Genomic DNA, 19968 nt, shown 5'->3' with positions numbered 1-19968 from the left:
CCCAAGCCAGCTTACTCTAACAGTGCAGTCTCGTATCCAGCTTCCTATTCCCCTAGACAGGAGGTTGAGTCCCATACAAATTCCAGTCGCAACACACGTTTGTCTTCATCTTCTGTGTCTGCAGGTTCTTCAACATCTGCCTCGCTTCCTCATACATCCTAAGGGCACCAACATCTCGGAAACTCGCAGCCACTATTAGATGGTGGGCGTTGAATAAACTTGTCATATATATGTACTTGTTTGCTAAATGAACAATGATGTCGTCTCTAATTTGCATGTGCCGGTTTGGTAATTTGTTGTTAGTTGTTATTGTAGTTTTGTGATTTGACCTTTTGGTTTATGGCCTTGTTGAATTTCCAAGAATATGTTTCGGAGGTAATGTAAGATTTTTGATAGTGATTTTGTAATTCACAATAGCAGCCTATGAGGGAAGTCCAGGACTTTTCCATGTTAACATATGCAGGTTTTTAAGCATTACTTCACTTTTGCACACAATCCAAGAGTATATCAACATAATAATGAAATTTTTTTAATTTTTGAATTTCATTTCGTAAAAATGGTTGGGAGTTCGGGTTCTTTAATTTTTGTGTGGCCAAGAATTTCTTTGAAGGTGATTGCTACATGAGACAAAGAACTTTTCCCTAAACCGGGGTTGGGAGCAGGTGATAACAACTGTGGGTCTTTGTACCTCGATGTTGAGTCGTCCTTTGAATAGAAGAAAGGAAAAACTCATGAGTTCTACTATGCAAACTCTCAAATTCTATTTTCTGAGGTGGCAAATAATGATTGATTATTTTTATTATGTGGATCTACAGAAAAATGTCTACATCCAAAACTTATGAGAGAGAATACAAGTTGAGAGTATAAAATGAGAGTACACCAAGTATTTTTCAAACTCATGTTTCTCTGGTTGTCGGGTTCTCCAAACGCCGGTGACCGTTCGATCCCCGATAGCCGGTATTTGTCATTGGAAATTGGTCCGAGGCATGTCAGAGTTGGCCAAAGGATTTTAGAATCCTAGTGACCTGTAATTATAAGTCATCAATGTCCTAAAATAACATGTTTATGAGTTCAACTGTAATTTTTAAAAATTTAAAGGCTTAATTGATTTTTTCAAAGTAAAGTTTAAGACCTATTTGATGACTCTTTTTCCATTTTAAAATGGCTAAATTTTTACTTGAAGTTGCTTGAAAAGCCTAATGGATTGAGGTGTTATGGTTATGGGAAAAAGTTTAGCTTGACAAAAATCAACCTAGCTAGCTAATTCGAGGCAAATTATTGTATGGACCATAATCCAAAACGACGTCGTTGAATTTTATAAGTTAGAATAATGTATAGTACATTATGGGTTAGAATAAAGTACTTTATGTGTTAGAACAATGAAACTTCTAAAGTAAGATAATATATTTTATGCTTTAGAATAATGTATATGCTTTAGAATAATGTAAATTATGAGTTATAAAAATGTATATTGCAGTAAGTTGTGTGAAGAAAAAGAATTGCCCAAAACTATATGGCTTGTTGTACGTGTTCCGCACGCACGCAATAACTTTAAGCCGGGCTTATGGTTTGAGTGGGCTCATCTATCTAAAATCGAGTCTTCTTGCTAGCTTCAAAGTAAAAATTGCCCGTCAGATGGAATGTAGAGCGTGGACTAGCAAGTCTTCGATCTTACTTGCATGTTACGTTGAGTTCATCGTGACATGCACCAATTATTGATTCCCAGTTCTCCATTGTTAGAGATAGCAATCCAATCACCACTACCACAATACTCATTGCACCAGCTGATTACAAATAACCATGTCACAAGCTTCCTTGTTCAGATTCTTGAATATCTGGGTTTTCCTCTTCTTTCTGCTTCTCACTTTAGCTTGCTCGCTCTCATTCAAAATCTCTCATATCGATCAAAAGGACGCAAACAAGCAAATCGAGGTCGCCGGAGACGCATATATCACCGACCAGGGCATCCAACTCACACCATATGATCGCAACCGGGCGTTGAACGGCAAAGCCGGTCGAGCAAGGTACGTGGAACCATTTCACCTATGGGACAACGCCACTGGAAATTTGGCTGATTTTACCACCCATTTCACCTTCAACATCGACTCCGACGGTAACGCTAGCTATGCCGATGGATTAGCCTTCTTCCTGGCGAACTTCACCACCCCATTCAATCAAACCATCCCCGGCGGCGCCGGCCTTGGCCTTCTGGATCCAAAGCTAATAACAACCTCGGAGCCTGTCGTGGCGGTGGCGTTCGATACCTACTCAAACCCGAAAGATATCCCCATGACAAATGTAAGTATCAACGTCAAATCTATGCGAGTTCCTGCTATTAGCACACCATGGCTCAACAACATTACACAGGGGAAGGATAACAACGCTTCCATTACTTATAATGCCACTTCCAAGATTCTCCAGGTTTTTTTCACAGAATTTTGGAATGGTAGTTACCACACAGGTAGCCTTAGCTATGAGGTTGATCTGAAAGATTACTTGCCGGAATTCGTTAGCATTGGCTTCTCGGGCGCAACAGGAATGTTCTTTGAGAAAAACACTGTCAGTTCATGGGAGTTTGATTCCACTCTACTCATCAGCTCAGGCTCGGCCAATAACTTTTCTGTGTCGCCAGCTACCCAGAACCATACTATTAGTAATTTAGTAAATCCAGAAGGAAAGAGCAAGAAGAAAGGTATAGAGACAGCAGGATTCAGTATTGCTGTTCTCACTTTACTTGCTGTGATGTCTCTTGTCATCTATAAATGTTTCAAGAAGATAAAGACAGCAAAAGGCAATGATAATCAGAATACTAATGCTCGGGCAATGGACGATACTCGTCAGAGTACTCTTGTTCGGGAAATGGACGGTGTGTTTCAAAAGGCTGGCACTGGAGCTAAGAGGTTCTCATACAGTGAATTGGCAACTGCAACTAACAGCTTCTCAGAGGAGCAGAAGCTTGGAGAAGGGGGATTTGGTGGGGTTTATTTGGGTTTCTTGAGGGACTTGAACTTGGAGGTGGCTGTGAAGAGAGTATCTAGCCAGTCTAAACAAGGGATTGAGGAATACGCATCAGAAGTAAAGATCATCAGCCGATTGAGACACAGAAATTTGGTGCCACTTCACGGTTGGTGCCACGAGAACGGGGAGCTGCTGCTTGTTTATGAATACATGCCAGAAGGCAGCTTAGACTCCCATCTCTTCAAGAGAAAGTCACCTTTGAATTGGAGGCTCAGGTATAGAATTGCACAGGGCTTGGCCTCAGCTTTGTCCTATCTGCATGAAGAGTGGGAACAATGTGTATTGCATAGGGACATTAAGTCCAGCAATGTCCTGTTGGATTCAAGCTTCAATGCTAGACTTGGTGATTTTGGGTTGGCCTCACTAGTTGACCATGAAAAAGCACCTGAAAAAACCTATTCGGGAGGGACACCAGGGTACGTAGCCCCAGAATGTCACTTCACATTCAAGACCAGTAAAGAATCAGATGTCTTTAGTTTTGGAATTGTGGCACTCGAAATTGCATGTGGGCGAAAGGCAATTCTTTACAATGTACCTGACGGTGAGAAAAACTTGGTGGATTGGGTTTGGGATTTGTATGGAATGGGAAAGGTACTCGAAGCTGCAGATCCTAAGCTATGCCAAGACTTTGAGAAGCAAGAAATGGAGCGGTTAATGGTTATAGGGTTATGGTGTGCTCACCCTGACAAGAGCTCTCGCCCAAACATCACTCAAGTTGTGCATTGCCTAAAATTCAAAGTGCAATTGCCCATCCTTCCACCAAAGATGCCCAAGCCAGTTTACTCAACCTCTTCAAGTGCAGTCTCATTTTCAGCTTCCTATTCCTATGGAACCCAAGCTGTTGAGAGGCAGGAGTTTGAGTACCATACCAATTCCTCCGGCAACACAGGTTTCACTTCATCTTCGGTGTCTGTAGTTTCTTCAACATCTGCTTGGTGATCTCAGTTTCGCCAGACTAGTTCTAAGCTCACAGAACCCACTCCTAGAGTCACCACTGCAAAGGTGAATTGCGAATCGCACAATTCAATTAGCCCATCAGTTAGACTCTACACAAGGAGGGTACCAACTAACATCTTTGATTTCCCTATCTTCTATGTTAAAAACTTTACATTATCTGTTATTGGTTTCTGTATGTTTCGGTTAAGTCATATACTCATATGTGCATGTTAGCTAGATAAACAATGGCATCTCTGTGCCTGTTTGGTAATTTGCTATTAATTGTTATTTGTAGTTTTGTGATTTGATCATTTGGTTTATTATATGTATTCTCACATTTTGCTCAATTTTTATTTCTACTAATATACCATGCTCTAACTAATGAAAAATTAAAAAAAAAAAAATGAAACACAATTTTTATTTCATTTTTCTATTTTTTCCTTTAATAAAATATTGACATGGTGCTATAATTTTATTCTAGAAAGTACACTTGTCATTTTCCTTATTCAAAAGAAGGGAAATTTTGTCCAAAAGAGGTCTCGTACTAGTTGCAAGTTCAATCAATTCCCTCTTGCTCGAATTCGTTGTGTTTACTCAATGCATATCCTCAAAAAAAAAAAAAAAAATTATATTTCGCTCTAACTCAAAGTCAAACTTGGAATCTTGTATTTATCAAGCTAACAGCCCGACTATCTTGGACCGAAGTTGCCCTAAAAAAATTTGTATTTCAAAGTGCAGTTGGAAGATACAATATTATCAAAAAGTTAGTAGCGACAACTTTGCTATAACTTGTGATATTTTGCAAGTTGCTGAATTGATGGAAGTGGTTATAATTTCAGAAAAATGAAAATCTATCAGACTAATTAAGTAATTAGAGTTTCTTCGAACTATGACAAAACACGAAATGTTGGTGCATGTTACTTAAATTAATAGATGCCCAATTGCTCATAATGTAGGGGCAATGTATTAAACGTAGAGGCCACTAGAGCTATCAAAAGTCAAAATAAGTTTAGTCACAATATAATAGTCAAATTTATATACTATAAGCATATAAATAAATTAAGGAGGGGATAATCACAGCTAAGATGGTCGGAGTGTTAGCTTGATAACCATAAAAGCTCTAAGTTCTACTCTGGGGAGATATGTAACAATAGTTTTGAGGAACAATAAGTTGTCAAAAATACACCTAATTGGCTAATTTGAAGTTTTCAAATAGCCAAAGGTACCATATTGATTAGTTTCTTATTTGAACATGTTGTCCTTCCCTCCTTTATTTAATAGAGAAAATGCAATTTTCTATTTAAGGTGCAGCTCATCAGTGTCATACAATATTATGAGAGCTTACCAAAAGTCAAAAGATACTAATTGCATTGATTTGCCACAGCTTGTAATATTCTGCCATCCCAGGCCAATAATTTAATTTGCAGCAGCTTGTTATAGCTAGTTGAATTGATCCAATTGGTCGAAATTCCAGGAATAATTGATCCAATTAATTAGTTCTTCTTCATTAATTAGGATCTCGATCATATCAGCGCAATACTTGTTGTATTTTGCGCTCTCATTCAGAGTCAAACTTTGAATCTTGTATTTATCAAGTTAGCTCGACCATTGTGACCAAAGTTGCCCTAAGAAAATTTGTATTTCAAAGTGCAGTTGAATGATACAATATTATTAGAAAGTTAGTAGCTTCTGAGTTTCTTCATTTAGCTTGTTATCAGAAACGGTTAAATTGGCGTTGGTCAAAATACAGGTAATTTGAAGTTTAAAAATAGCCACAAGTCTCACAAGTACCATGGAAACCATGCATACTGATTGGGTACAGCTTATAATATTCTGCAAGTAGGGCGTGGACTAGCAAAGTCTTGCTGCCTGGATTAATAGACCCATCACCAGATCGACTATGTAGTTGGCTTCTTCAAAACAGTAGGGTGTGGACTAGCAAAGCAAAGTCTTGCTGCCTGGATTAACGTTGAGTTCTTGGTGATAGCAATGGCGGCGGGCCTGTGCAGATTCTTGAATATCTGGGCTTTTCTGGTCCTTGTGCTTGCCTCTTTAGTGAGCTCCCTCTCATTTGATCTCACTCGTATTGGTCCTTCGGATGCGAATGTGCGCATCAAAGTGGAAGGAGACGCATCCATCACAACCCAGGGCATCCAGCTCACACCATATGAACGCAACTCGGTGTTGAATGGCAAAGCCGGTCGAGCAATGTATGTGGATTCGTTGCACCTATGGGACAAGGCTACTGGAGAATTGGCTGATTTTACCACCAATTTCACTTTCAACATCGACTCTGATGGTGACACTGAATTTGGTGATGGATTGGCCTTTTTCCTTGCCAAATTTTCCACCCCGTTGAATCAAACTGCCATTGCTGGTGGCAGCCTTGGCCTTGTGGATCCGGATCTAGTGACAAGCCCAGAGCCTTTCGTTGCCGTGGTGTTTGATACCTTTTCAAGCCAGGAGAATAAACCTCTGACTAATGTAAGTATCAACGTTAAATCTATGAAACTACCTGCAACTAGCATAGCTTGGCTGAACAACATCACACAGGGGATGAATAATATTGCTCGCATTACTTATAATGCTAGTTCCAAGTTTCTCCGGGTAGATTTCACAGGATTTTGGGATGGTGACTACCAGACAGACAGCCTTAGCTATGAGCTTGATCTGAGGGATTACTTGCCAGAATTTGTTAGCATTGGCTTCTCAGCGGCAACAGGATTATTATTTGAGAAACAGACTGTCAGCTCGTGGCATTTCGATTCCACTCCACTGAGGTCGGGCAGTGTTTCTGTGTCGCCAGAGCCAAGCCCTTCTAAGCCAGCACCTCCCACTAGCCATACAGTCGTCATCCCAGAAGAAAAGAGCAGCAAGAAAGGGCTAGTGATCGGACTGAGTATTGGTGTTTTAGTTTTTGTTGTTCTGCTGGGTTTAGCCATCTATACCTGTTTTAAGAAGAAATGGGCATCAAAAGGAGACAATCCGATTGTTCTTGGTCGGCCAATTGACGATAATCAGAATACTATTGGTCGAGCAATGGACGGTGAATTTGAGAAGGCTGGCAGTGGGGCTAAAAAGTTCTCATACACTGAATTGGCAACTGCAACTAACAGCTTCTCAGACGAGCAGAAGCTTGGAGAAGGGGGGTTTGGTGGGGTTTATTTAGGTATCCTAAGGGGCATGAAGGTGGCTGTCAAGAGAGTTTCCAGGGAGTCTAAACAGGGGAAGGAAGAATACGCATCAGAAGTGAAGATCATCAGCCGATTGAGACATAGAAATTTGGTGCCACTTCACGGTTGGTGCCACGAGAAAGGGGAGTTGGTGCTTGTTTATGAATACATGCCTGAAGGAAGCTTAGACCACCATCTCTTCAAGAAAAACTCACCCTTGAATTGGAAACTCAGGTATAGAATTGCACAAGGCTTGGCCTCAGCTTTGTCCTATCTGCACGAAGACTGGGAACAATGTATATTGCACAGGGACATTAAGTCCAGTAATGTCCTGTTGGATTCAACCTTCAATGCTAGACTCGGTGATTTCGGGTTGGCCTGGCTGGTTGACCATGGAAACGCACCCCAAAAAACCTATCTAGGAGGGACACCAGGATACATAGCCCCAGAATGTCACCGCACATACAAGACCAGCAAACAATCAGATGTCTATAGCTTTGGAGTCGTGGCATTAGAAATTGCATGTGGGCGAAGAGCAATTATTCCCAATGGACCCGAAGGTGTGATAAGCTTGGTGGATTGGGTTTGGGATTTGTATGGAATGGGAAAGCTACTCGAAGCTGCAGATCCTAAGCTATGCAGGGACTTTGAAGAGCAAGAAATGGAGCGGTTAATGGTCATCGGGCTGTGGTGTGCTCACCCTGACAGTGACGCTCGCCCAAAAATTAGCGAAGTTGTGCATTCCCTAAAATTTCAAGTGCAATTGCCCATTCTTCCACCAAAGATGCCCAAGCCAGTCTACTCAACGTGTACTAGTGCAGTCTCGTTCAGTAGTGAGTACCATACCAATTCCAGCAGCAACACACATTTCACTTCATCTTCAGTGTCTACAGGTTCTTCAACATCTTCCTCAGTTTTGCAGACATTCTGAGGGTACCAACATCATTAATTCCCCTATATGTTGTACCCATTTTAAAACATTATATTAAATTATCTGCTTTAATTTGGATGGATTTCTATGTTTCTGTCTGCTTTGATTCCATTGACAGGTTTCATGTTTGCATGTTTAGGAGATGAACAATGAATTGTGTTTCTCTTGCCAATTTTAGTCCCACAAATATTAGTAAATAACAGTTTTGGTCCACATGTAGTATCTGGTCATATACTTTCTCTGAGGCTCGAACTCACAACCTTCTAAATGAAAGTCCAACCCCAGTACGATTAGACCACATAGTCTTGGTCATTGCGCGTAGTTTAAATGGTCCATTTTTTGCTTCCCTTTCCCAGCTTTTTCCTTCTTTCATTTCTGCACAGTCAATCGATCATGTCAACTGTCAAGGGGAATATAATATACTCCCCAAAAAATATATATATATTCAAAAATCCAGTGGGTGAAAGTGACCATCAATCAACCGCCAGCAATCACGGTTTTCCGTTTCCAAAGTTGTCAGTAAACATAAACTTCGTAAAATTTAAGGAGACTTTTGCAACAATACAATATGTGAGTACAGTAGCGGCAATTTCAGGAAAAGAAAACATGCATTAATTAGCTATGAGTCCTTCAAGCTGGTTGCATGCATACATGCATACCAGCTGGCCAGAATATAGTCAATGTAAAGCTTGGACTAGCAAGTCTTCTAACCTGCCTAAATCTTCTGTCCTTAACTTGGTTAGAACTTATATTATTTGTTAGGCCAAATTCTTAATCCAAGCTCTATATTCCAAGCCATGGCAGCAGCTTCCCAGTGCAGATTATTCTTGAATATCTTCCCCTTTCTGTTCCTTTTGCTTGCCTCTTTAGTGTGTTCGTTCTCATTTGATCCGCCCAGTTTCAGTCCTGGCGATGCAAATGTGCGCATCAAACTCGAAGGGGATGCATATATCACAGACCAGGGCATCCAACTCACACCAAATGAAGCCGAATCGGATCAGTTGATGAGGAACAAAGCCGGTAGAGCAACGTATGTGGAACCATTGCACCTATGGGACATGGCTTCTGGAGATTTAGCTGATTTTACCACCAATTTCACTTTCACAATCAGCTCAAATGGTAGCAGCAGCTATGGTGATGGGCTAACATTTTTCTTGGCGAATTTTTCCACTCCATTGAATATAACTCTCACTAACGGTGGCGGGCTTGGCCTCATGAATGAGACTCAACCAACACCGCCACCAGATCGTTTCGTTGCTGTGGTGTTCGATACATTCTCTCGCCAGGAGAAGCAATCTCGGACAAATGTAAGTATCAACATAAATTCCATGTTAGAACCTGTTATAATCAAACCATGGGTGAATGATATTGCACGAGGGATGTCCAATACTGCTTCCATAACTTATACTGCTAGTTCCAAGATTCTCCAAGTTAATTTTACAGGATTCTGGGATGGCCAGTGCCTGACAGACAGCCTTAGCTATAAGGTTGATCTGAGGGAATACTTGCCCGGATTTGTTAGCATTGGCTTCTCAGCTGCAACAGGATGGTTCTTTGAGAAAAACTTTGTCAGCTCGTGGCAGTTCAGTTCCACTCTCTCGCAAGCTCCAAGTCCTTCTCCTCAACCACAACACACGGTTCTTGCTCCAGGTCCCGGCACTAGCCTGAACCGAAACAATACTAATATGGTCTCATCAGAAGGAAGCAGAAAACATAATAAGAAAGGACTAGTGATAGCAGGATTGAGTATTGGTGTCCTGGTTTTCATTGCACTGCTGTCTATAGCCATCTTTGCCTGTTTTAAGAAGACACGGGGAGCGAACAGAAACAACCAGATTATCCTTGGTGCAGCAATGGAAGGTCATGAATTTGAAATGGCTGGCTATGGGCCTAAAAACTTCTCATACAGTGAATTGGCAGCTGCAACTGACAACTTCTCAGAGGAGCATAAGCTTGGAGAAGGGGGGTTTGGTGGGGTTTATAGTGGTTTCTTAAGGGACTTGAACTTGGATGTGGCTGTGAAGAGAGTATCTAGCCACTCCAAACAGGGGATTGAGGAATACACATCAGAAGTAAAGATCATCAGCCAATTGAGACACAGAAATCTGGTGCCACTTCACGGTTGGTGTCACGAGAACGGGGAGCTCCTCCTTGTTTATGAATACATGCCAGGAGGCAGCTTAGACTCCCATCTCTTCAAGAGAAAGTCACCTTTGAATTGGAGGCTTAGGTATAAAATTGCACAAGGCTTGGCCTCAGCTTTGTCCTATCTGCATGAAGACTGGGAACAATGTGTGTTGCACAGGGACATTAAGTCCAGTAATGTCCTGTTGGATTCAAGCTTCAACGCTAGACTCGGTGATTTCGGGTTGGCCTGGCTGGTTGACCATGAACAAACACCCGAGAAAACCTATTTAGGAGGTACACCAGGGTACGTAGCTCCAGAATGCCACATCACATTCAAGACCAGCAAAGAGACAGATGTCTTTAGCTTCGGAGTCGTGGCACTGGAAATAGCATGTGGACGTAAAGCAATTCTTGCCAACAAAAGAGAAGATAGGAAAAGCTTGGTGGACTGGGTGTGGGATTTGTACGGAATGGGAAGGCTACTCGAAGCTGCAGATCCTAAGTTATGCGGAAACTTTGAAGAGCAGGAAATGGAGCGGTTAATGATTATCGGGCTATGGTGTGCTCACCCCGATAGTAGCTCGAGACCAAAAATAAGCCTAGCTTTACATTGCCTAAAATTCCAAGTGCAATTGCCCATCCTTCCAGAAAAGATGCCCAAACCAGTTTACTCATCAACTCTTCCTAATGCTCTATCCTTTCCAGCTTCCCATTTCTCTGGAATCAAAAATGTTGAGATACAGGAGTTTGAATACCCTTCCAGTTCCAGCCACAACTCACGCTTCACTTCATCTTCGGCGTCTGCAGGCTCTTCACTCCCGTATACCATCTGACGCCATCAACAGTCAACACCCTTAGCTTCTTCTCCCTTGTACTAATTAAAAACATTACATTATCTGTTAAGGATTTCTGTCTGTTTTCTTTGAAGTCATACATTCATGTTTGCTAGATTAACAATGGATTAAGTACAAAAGAATTATATTAATTACATTACTTACATTTTAAGGATATGGTCCAGTTTTTCTTTCGGCCTTTTTCCTTTTTCCTTCTTTCATTTTTCATAGTCAATAGATCATGTCAAGGGGTATACATTCACCAGGGGGAGAAAGTGACGCATAAATCAGTCACCAGCAATCACGGTTTTTACTCTTTTTCTTTTTTGTTTTCTAAATTTATTGTCAATAAAGTAGAATATAAGAAGACTCTATAATAGACTCGGTGAGAGTTTAATTTGGTTCGATATACCATCCAGACTTAATAATTTAATGTTTATTCTTTTGGAGACTCCATGCACACATGCATAACAGCTGGATGGCGATGAGAATGTAGTCACTGTAAAGCCTGGACTAGCTAGCAAGTCTTAGAAATTAAAGCTGGATAAATGTTACGTTCAGTCCTTTGTTAGCACAGTTATTTCTTACTTCTTAGAATCTCAGCCCAATTCTTACACCAAGCCATGGCCACATTCTTGAATATCTCCAGTTTTCTGTATCTTGTGCTTATTCCCTCTTTAGTGTGTTCACTCTCATTTAATCTCTCTCAAATTGATCAAAACGTGAACATCCAAGTTGAAGGAAACGCATCCATCACAGACCAGGGCATCAAACTCACAAATGAATGTGAATCGGAATCAAATGACCAAGTAGGTGGAGCAAGGTATGTTCCTCCGTTGCACCTATGGGACAATACTTCTAAAGAGTTAGCTGATTTCACCACTCATTTCACTTTCAACATCCACCCAGATTATGGTAATGGCTATGCCGATTTTAATGTTTATGGTTATAGACTAGCCTTTTTCTTGGCCAAAAATTTCACCCCTTCCCAAACAATGCTATTTAGGAATGAGACTCACCCGACATCCACAGATCCTTTCGTTGCTGTGGTGTTCAATACATCCTCATACCAGAATAGTGTAAGTATAAATACTATATCTATGTTAGAGCCTATTACTGTCAAGACAGGGCTGAATGACACTACCAAGGATGGCGATGAGATGACTAATTATAATGTTTCCATTACTTATAATGCTAGTTCCGCGATTCTCCAAGTTGTTTTTACAGGGTTCGGGGATGTTCAGATAAACAACCTTACCCAAAAGGTTGATCTGAGCAAGTACTTGCCCGAATTCGTTAGTATTGGCTTCGCAGCTGCAACTCGAGGGTGCTTTGATGAAAACAATGTGAAGTCGTGGCGATTTGATTCCACTTCATTGAGGTCCAATGTTTCTCTGCCAGCTCCAAGTCCTGCTCAAGAACAGCCTGTTCCAGCTCCCACTAGCCCAACCCCAAGCCCTACCAAATTCAAGAAAAGACTAGAGATAGCAGGATTGAGTACTGGTGTTCTCATTTTACTTGCCTTGTTGGCTTCAGCCATCTGCTATACCTGTTTCAAGAAGAGATGGGCAGCAAAAAGAAAGAATCACGAGATTATTCTCGGTCCGGTGATGGTGGGTGAGTTTGAAATGGCTGGCTATGGGCCTAAAAATTTCTCATACAGTGAATTGGCATCTGCAACCAACAACTTCTCCGAGGAGCATAAGCTTGGAGAAGGGGGATTTGGCGGGGTGTATAGCGGGTTCTTACGGGACTCGAACTTGGATGTGGCTGTGAAGAGAGTATCTAGCCACTCCAAACAGGGGATTGAGGAATACACATCAGAAGTAAAGACCATCAGCCAATTGAGACATAGAAATTTGGTGCCACTCCACGGTTGGTGTCACGAGAATGGGGAGCTCCTGCTTGTTTATGAATACATGCCTGGAGGCAGCCTAGACTCCCATCTCTTCAAGAGAAGGTCACCTTTGCATTGGGGGCTCAGGTATAAAATTGCACAAGGCTTGGCCTCAGCTTTGTCCTATCTGCATGAAGAGTGGGAACAATGTGTATTGCATAGGGACATTAAGTCCAGCAATGTCCTGTTGGATTCAAGCTTCAATGCTAGGCTTGGTGATTTCGGGTTGGCCTGGCCAGTTGACCACGAACAAACACCCGAGAAAACCTATTTAGGAGGTACGCCAGGGTACGTAGCTCCAGAATGTCACATCACATTCAAGACCAGCAAAGAAACAGATGTCTATAGCTTCGGAGTCGTGGCGTTAGAAATTGCATGTGGACGAAAAGCAATTCTTGCCAATAAACGAGACGGTAGGAAAAGCTTGGTGGATTGGGTTTGGGATCTGTATGGAATGGGAAGGCTACTCGAAGCTGCAGATCCAAAGCTATGCGGAAACTTTGAAGAGCAAGAAATGGAGCGACTAATGATTATCGGGCTCTGGTGTGCTCACCCCGATAGTAACTCTAGACCGAAAATAAGCTTAGCTTTGCATTGCCTGAAATTCCAAGTGCAATTGCCCATCCTTCCTGCAAAGATGCCCAAACCAGTTTACTCAACTCTTCCAACTGCTTTATCATTCCCAAATTCCCATTTCTCTGGAATCAAAGCTGTTGAGATACAGGAGTTTGAGTACCCTTCCAGTTACAGCCGCCACTCTGCAGGCTCTTCACTCCCGCATACAGTCTGATGACACATTATCTGTTAAGGATTTCTGTCTGTTTTCTTTGAAGTCATATGTGCATGTTTGCTAATTTGTCGCTAATTATCATTGTAACTTTCTTATTTGACCATTTGCTTAGTGTTTAATATTTGTATAATTGTATTTGTTGGACCCAATTTCCCCAATGTAAATGCTGACTGACATCCGACGTGGTTTGCCATTAGCTGCCAAAGGCCCAAATGGCAGGGAATAATGAAATATTTAATCGTTTAATTATATCCCAAAATAATGAATATGAAAGATTCCGTAAACGTATGAAACTGGAACAGTTCACGTTCTTCAACTCATTAATCCTTATCGGCTCAATGTGATAATACCCAATTTAAAAAATTTCCAAAGTTGTAATTTTTGATTCACTCTCTTTTTACTATATACTCCAAATTGACATACCCAAGTGAGAGAGTTGAGTAGAGAAGCAAGGTAGAGGACTCCGGGAAATCTTTATCGATTCCGATCACAGATTTCCGGGGATAATGATGATGCAGTTCGCCGTCAATCGAGGTAATGGTTCTTTTTCTTTTTAATCCATAGTGTGTGTGTGTGTGTGTGTGTGTGTGTGTGTGTGTGTGTGTTTATGCGCCTTCCTGTTGGAATTGATACCCGTGTCTGTGGATGCAAGTGGAAGAAGACATTGATGAATTTCTTCGGAGTTGAAGTTCAGAACCCTAATTTCAAATTGATTGTGTGTGTTTTGCAGCTAGAAATGTGAGGTCTTTGAGTCCTCAGATTTATTGTCTTGCTAATTCTCATTTATCCACCGCAGCTGAGCCCTCGTGGAAGCATCGAACTTCGCCGGTCAGTTCTCCATCTCCCTCCTCTCTATATTTGTAAAACTGTAATCTTTATGTGAGATTGTGAGAAACAGTGGTTGTGTAGCTGAATAAGCTGATAGCTTTAGTGTGAAGGTTAAGAGTATAATTTTGGGCTAATGTATGAATCTTGGTCTTGTTTATCAGAGGCTTCCCAATTTGATTGGTGGCAGCTTTGTAGATTCGAAGTCATCGGAATCAATTGATGTTATAAACCCAGTAAGTGGGATCAGTTAAGGTTACATACTACTTTGTTCTATTTCAAAGTAGTATCTTATATTGATGATTGATTAATGGAATAGGCTACACAAGAAGTGGTGTCTCAGATACCGTTAACTACGAATGAGGAGTTCAAGTCTGCAGTTTCTGCTGCTAAAAAGGCATATCCATCATGGAAGAACACGCCTATCACGACAAGGCAGCGTGTCATGTTAAAGTACCAAGACCTTATACGGAAGAACATGGTTAGTGTTGTCATTGATCTTAAACTTCTCAATGTAGGAATTATGTTTTTTTTTTTCTCTCCTTATGATATATGTTGATTGGAGCTACTGCAATTTCTGCTCTAGGATAAGCTAGCCTTGAATATTACTACAGAACAGGGGAAGACATTGAAAGATGCCCAAGGCGATGTATTCCGTGGCTTAGGTTGGCTGCATTACTGCTTTACATCAGTTGAGGGATATATCATATATGTGACGGAGTTCAGCTCTCTTAACTTTTTCTTTTTCTTTTTTCGTTTTCAAAGAGGTGGTGGAACATGCATGTGGGATGGCAACCTTACAGATGGGAGAATATGTTTCTAATGTCTCAAATGGAATTGATACCTATAGCATAAGAGAGCCTTTAGGCGTTTGTGCCGGGATCTGTCCTTTTAACTTCCCAGCAATGATTCCTTTATGGGTATGTAACTTGCTGAAACTTGGCAACTTCGGGATTCATTAATATTGCCTCTACAACAACTTAGTTGGGAACTTAGAATTAAGGAAGAATTAAGGAAGACAACTTTTTTTTCCAGTATTATCTGTTTTAATACATTTCTCAGCAAGTTACCACCACGTTTTTTGGCACTTCAATGTCTGCAGATGTTTCCTGTTGCAGTTACATGTGGGAACACCTTCGTTCTTAAACCGTCAGAGAAAGATCCAGGTCAATCTGTTTATTCTGAAAACCGCAATGTATGTAGTTTCCATCTTTTGCAGTATTTAGCTCCATTTGCTGATTCCGTTTCTTCCCTTTTTCTCTGTGTTGCATTTTTCTTTCAGGTGCTTCCATGATGCTGGCCGAGTTGGCAATGGAGGCTGGGTTGCCTGATGGAGTTCTAAATATTGTTCATGGCACTCATGTATACTTTGCTCCAAAGAAATGATTATTATAATTAGTTTTCATTGTTCGTGCCATATGCTGATAGTCATGATCCAACTATCTTGCAGGACATTGTTAATGCTATATGTGATGATGAAGATATCAGAGCCGTATCTTTTGTTGGTTCAAATACAGTGAGTAAAACCTTTTTTTTCCTCAAGGATTAGCTTGTATAGATGTATGACTCTGACCAATTCTTGATTCTTCTTGATCTACCAGGCTGGAATGCATATTTATGCCAGGGCATCGGCCACAGGCAAACGTGTTCAGGTAAGAAGGAAAGGGGTGGAGGTTCTTCTCACTCGCTTCTATGCTGGGAATCAAAATTGAATGTCAGTGGTTACAATAAACTTCCACTAACTAGCGTTAAAATATCTTCAGTCCAACATGGGAGCCAAGAACCACGGCATTGTCATGCCTGATGCAAACGTTGATTCCACATTAAACGCTTTAGTTGCAGCTGGTTTTGGTGCAGCCGGACAAAGATGCATGGCGCTAAGTACAGTGGTGTTTGTTGGAGAATCAAAGTCATGGTACTCACCGTCTAATCATTATCATTCAGCTTTATTTTCAGCAAGTTGGATCAGTTTTAATGATGCAAGGAATCTGCAATCCTTGTAGGATAGAGGAATTGGTGGAACGTGCAAAAACCCTTAAAGTAAATGCCGGAACAGAACCTGATGCCGACCTTGGACCAGTTATTAGTAAACAGGTGGGTAAAAGCAATAATGTCCACACGGCTATTTGTAGAACCAAATGAGAAGGAAAGAGAATAATGTGTACAAATTGGTATCTTTCTGTCCTCGTTTATCTGGTAAATCAAGTCCCTTTTTGATGAATATTTTGTTCTCGTCATCCTTCAACCACAGGCAAAAGTCCGAATATGTAAATTGATTCAAAGTGGTGTTGATAGTGGGGCTAAATTATTGCTCGATGGAAGAAACATTGTGGTATGCTTTCATATTCAGTTAGTGCACCCATAGATAAGTTACATATATTCTCTACTTGCTATTGTATCGCTTAGCTCTTTTTGTTACTCCATATTATTCTCTCTCGTTTTTTGTTTTTTTTTTTAGTAATCAAAACTATCAAGTTGAATGTATCTGTTCTCTCGGTTGGATAATAGGTACCAGGCTACGAACAGGGTAATTTTATTGGCCCCACCATCTTGTCTGATGTTACTGCCGATATGGAGTGTTATAAGGTATAGTCCCCTCCCGGGAAGAAATTTCTTAGTTATATATGCAAAACCGAAAAGGTTATGAACTTCAAATCATAGCACACTAATGATTCTAAATACGGACTTCTACAGGAGGAAATCTTCGGGCCTGTTCTCATTTGTATGCAGGTTGGTTAGCATATTATATTACACGCACATTAATAAGTTCGTTCTTTTAATAAGTTCATATTGAGTAACAAACTGTTTTTATCAACTGTTTTAATAAGTTCATATTGAGTAAAAAAAAAAGTTGCTCGTGTTATTATCAACTTCATATTGAGTAACAAACTGTTTTTTGCTTCTCTTTAGGCTGACAGCTTAGAAGAGGCGATAAGAATTGTCAATAGAAACAAGTACTTCTCTATCCTTTTCATTTAGGAACTCAATGTTCTATACTCATGGCACGATCATCTATAGTAACATCGCCCTGCTTTTGTAGATATGGAAACGGTGCTGCTATATTCACTACATCTGGCATAGCTGCGAGGAAATTCCAAACCGAGATCGAGGCAGGGCAGGTAAGAAATTGATTCTTCTGCGTATGAAGCTAATCAGTTATGGCAAAGATACGCAAAACACTAATGTATGGATGAAACTAAACATAAAACTATATGCTTCTTTTGGCAGTAACATTTGTTGCTTTCCGATAGTTACAGTCTATCTTGATTGCTCGTGTTTTTTCTCTGAACCGCACTTCTCTGCCTCAGGTTGGCATCAACGTTCCCATTCCGGTTCCTCTACCCTTCTTCTCCTTCACAGGCTCCAAGGCTTCTTTTGCTGGAGACCTCAACTTCTACGGTAAACGCCATTTTCTTGAAAAAACTTACTAGTACCACTACTACCCTTTGTCTGCACTACTTTTTCAGAAATATAGCATAATCTCTGCTATACATTGTAGTTTACATATTTCTAGCAGAAGTTTTCGTATTATATCCCGCTTTTCTTTGTGACGATCTGTACTGTCTTTACCGGGATGAATTTGTAGGCAAAGCGGGGGTTAACTTTTACACACAGATCAAGACTATCACCCAGCAATGGAAGGATTTACCAGGTGGCTCTGGAGTATCTCTTGCAATGCCAACTTCTCAGAAATAGATAAATTAAACTATAGTTTCACTGTGGGGTTTTTACACTCTGATTATCACAAAACAATCTGTTGGTTCCATTTGAGGTTTTTATTTGCCTTGTAAACCAAAGGATGGAAGAATGTTTTGTCTGGTTTTTATTCAATAAGTCAAATCTGCATGCTCTTTTGCCATTTGAATTCGACTCTACCGCCCATCGCATTTGGTCTTCTTAGTGGATTGTTTTGTCGGTTTTTTATTCGTTAAGTCAAATCTGAATGCCCTTCCGCCATTTGAATTCAGCTCTGCTGCCCATCGCACAAGATCTTCCTAAGGAATGTGAATTTTTCTCCATCATTAAAAAAATTGCTTTTGTTCACCAAAATGTACAATCTAATCACTTTATTTGAGATGAAAATAAAATAATACAAAAGGTATGCATGCACCATGCATGTTTCTCATGCATTCCATAAATATATAATATATATTGGCAATTGGCATGCACATACAGATATTTTTAATTTTTAATCGATTTTGGTGGGCTGTATTGCGTTAACTTGATTATGACTTATAAAATATAATATTATATACACCAATAATAAGGTATATATGCACGCATCTGAATCATACATTTGGCATTTTGAGTAAGTTTTTCTCAATAGGTAATTGCAATAATACGATATAACTGATTAACATATTCTATATATAGCCAAAATCAATAGCCTATAATGAAGAAATTTTTTATATATATAAATAAAAAACATTGTGGCATTATGATAATTTTACGTAAATTCAAAGCTTAAGGTGCATAAGTTTATAGCTTAAGATACGTAAGTTTATAACTTAAGGTGCATCAGTTCAGAGCCATGTTGCTAGGAAGCACATTTTTTTCCCTTCATTTTGAGTCATTGATCTAGATTAGATCAACGGCTCAAATCTCACCTCATCTTTCACGAGAAGACCTTCGCACGTGAACCATCTATCTATCTATCTATCTATCCATATATATATACACACACACCCACTTTAAATTACATCAATAACAATTAATATTCTTTGTTACACTCAATATAATTATTACATCTATTAGAAATGGATAAAATTGACCCAAAATGAATCACCGAGTAAGTAAAGCATGATTCTTGTACCAGAATGTCACACGTTTAATTCTTGTCAAACACTTTCTTGGTCGAACTCTTTCTTGTGTGATTTATAAGGAACAAATTTATCTAATGCATTATCTCAGTAAATACAACTTTTTTTAATAATGATACTCCGACATCAAAATCTTTCATAAAATTGTTCAATTTAATTAACACATTTCTTGCACATGTACTTGTAAAAATGTATTGTTTATTTCACATGAAAGGAAGGTGGCAAGACAAAGAGTGGGAGTAAAGTTAGGGCATTGACCAAAAGTATAATATTTTTATCAATGTCGTCTCATCTCATACGTGTATAGTAGTTGTCAAGCAAGCTTCCTATGTTAAATTTGAAAGAAAGAAATTATTGTACGTACTCAAGCATGCTCCACATACATTACTTATTCATCAATATATCAATCAATGTTACTTCCCTAAATTAGGCAGGTTAGGAGGGAACTTGCATGAATTACAAGGCGGCACCCATTCAAAGCAATTTAATTGGCAAAACATAACAGAAACAGTCTGTCGATAACTCCTTTTTTTCTCGTAAAAAAATAATAGATAAATTTTCATAAAGTATAACTACTGTGGCACATATTTGATCAAAATTTATTGGATAAAAAAATGA

General features: G+C 39.9%; 2 protein-coding genes across 6 annotated transcripts in view; both read left to right on the top strand.

Moving 5' to 3' along the window:
- LOC109165130 (L-type lectin-domain containing receptor kinase IX.1-like) overlaps positions 1-13921 on the top strand; it is a 29668-nt gene extending 15747 nt beyond the window's left edge. The window contains exons 1-3 of one of the 5 annotated variants that reach the window (XM_019313769.1): positions 1663-2965; positions 7100-7701; positions 13343-13921. In XM_019313769.1, the coding sequence (XP_019169314.1) occupies positions 1801-2965; positions 7100-7701; positions 13343-13705 (2130 nt within the window). In that variant the 5' untranslated portion in view covers positions 1663-1800 and the 3' untranslated portion in view covers positions 13706-13921. Of the gene's footprint in view, positions 1-1662; positions 2966-6811; positions 8233-10659; positions 11140-13342 lie in introns of those variants that run through there. The other 4 variants (XM_019313770.1, XM_019313766.1, XM_019313768.1 and 1 more) reach the window with 4 other exon arrangements.
- Positions 13922-13963: 42 nt separating this feature from the next.
- Positions 13964-18398, top strand: LOC109165136 (methylmalonate-semialdehyde dehydrogenase [acylating], mitochondrial). The gene is made up of 19 exons (XM_019313779.1): positions 13964-14239; positions 14436-14533; positions 14695-14766; positions 14850-15011; positions 15117-15195; positions 15296-15450; positions 15633-15696; positions 15813-15892; positions 15981-16046; positions 16132-16182; positions 16294-16445; positions 16534-16624; positions 16782-16862; positions 17039-17116; positions 17225-17260; positions 17441-17484; positions 17571-17649; positions 17839-17929; positions 18117-18398. The coding sequence occupies exons 1-19, from the start codon at positions 14212-14214 to the stop codon at positions 18224-18226; spliced, it is 1617 nt and encodes a 538-aa protein (XP_019169324.1). The 5' UTR covers positions 13964-14211; the 3' UTR covers positions 18227-18398.
- Positions 18399-19968: the final 1570 nt, after the last annotated feature.

The sequence above is a fragment of the Ipomoea nil genome, unplaced genomic scaffold (assembly GCF_001879475.1).
Source record: "Ipomoea nil cultivar Tokyo-kokei standard unplaced genomic scaffold, Asagao_1.1 scaffold3069, whole genome shotgun sequence".
Taxonomy (NCBI): Eukaryota; Viridiplantae; Streptophyta; class Magnoliopsida; order Solanales; family Convolvulaceae; genus Ipomoea; species Ipomoea nil.
The sequence above is the reverse complement of the archived record's forward strand: the minus strand, read 5'-3'. Positions and strand labels throughout refer to the sequence as shown.

Coding starts and splice junctions, on each gene's coding strand:
- LOC109165136 (XM_019313779.1), top strand. CDS start 14,212: ATGATGATGCAGTTCGCCGTCAATCGAG. Junction 14,240..14,435: donor GCAGTTCGCCGTCAATCGAG/GTAATGGTTCTT, acceptor TGTGTTTTGCAG/CTAGAAATGTGAGGTCTTTG. Junction 17,650..17,838: donor CCGAGATCGAGGCAGGGCAG/GTAAGAAATTGA, acceptor TCTCTGCCTCAG/GTTGGCATCAACGTTCCCAT.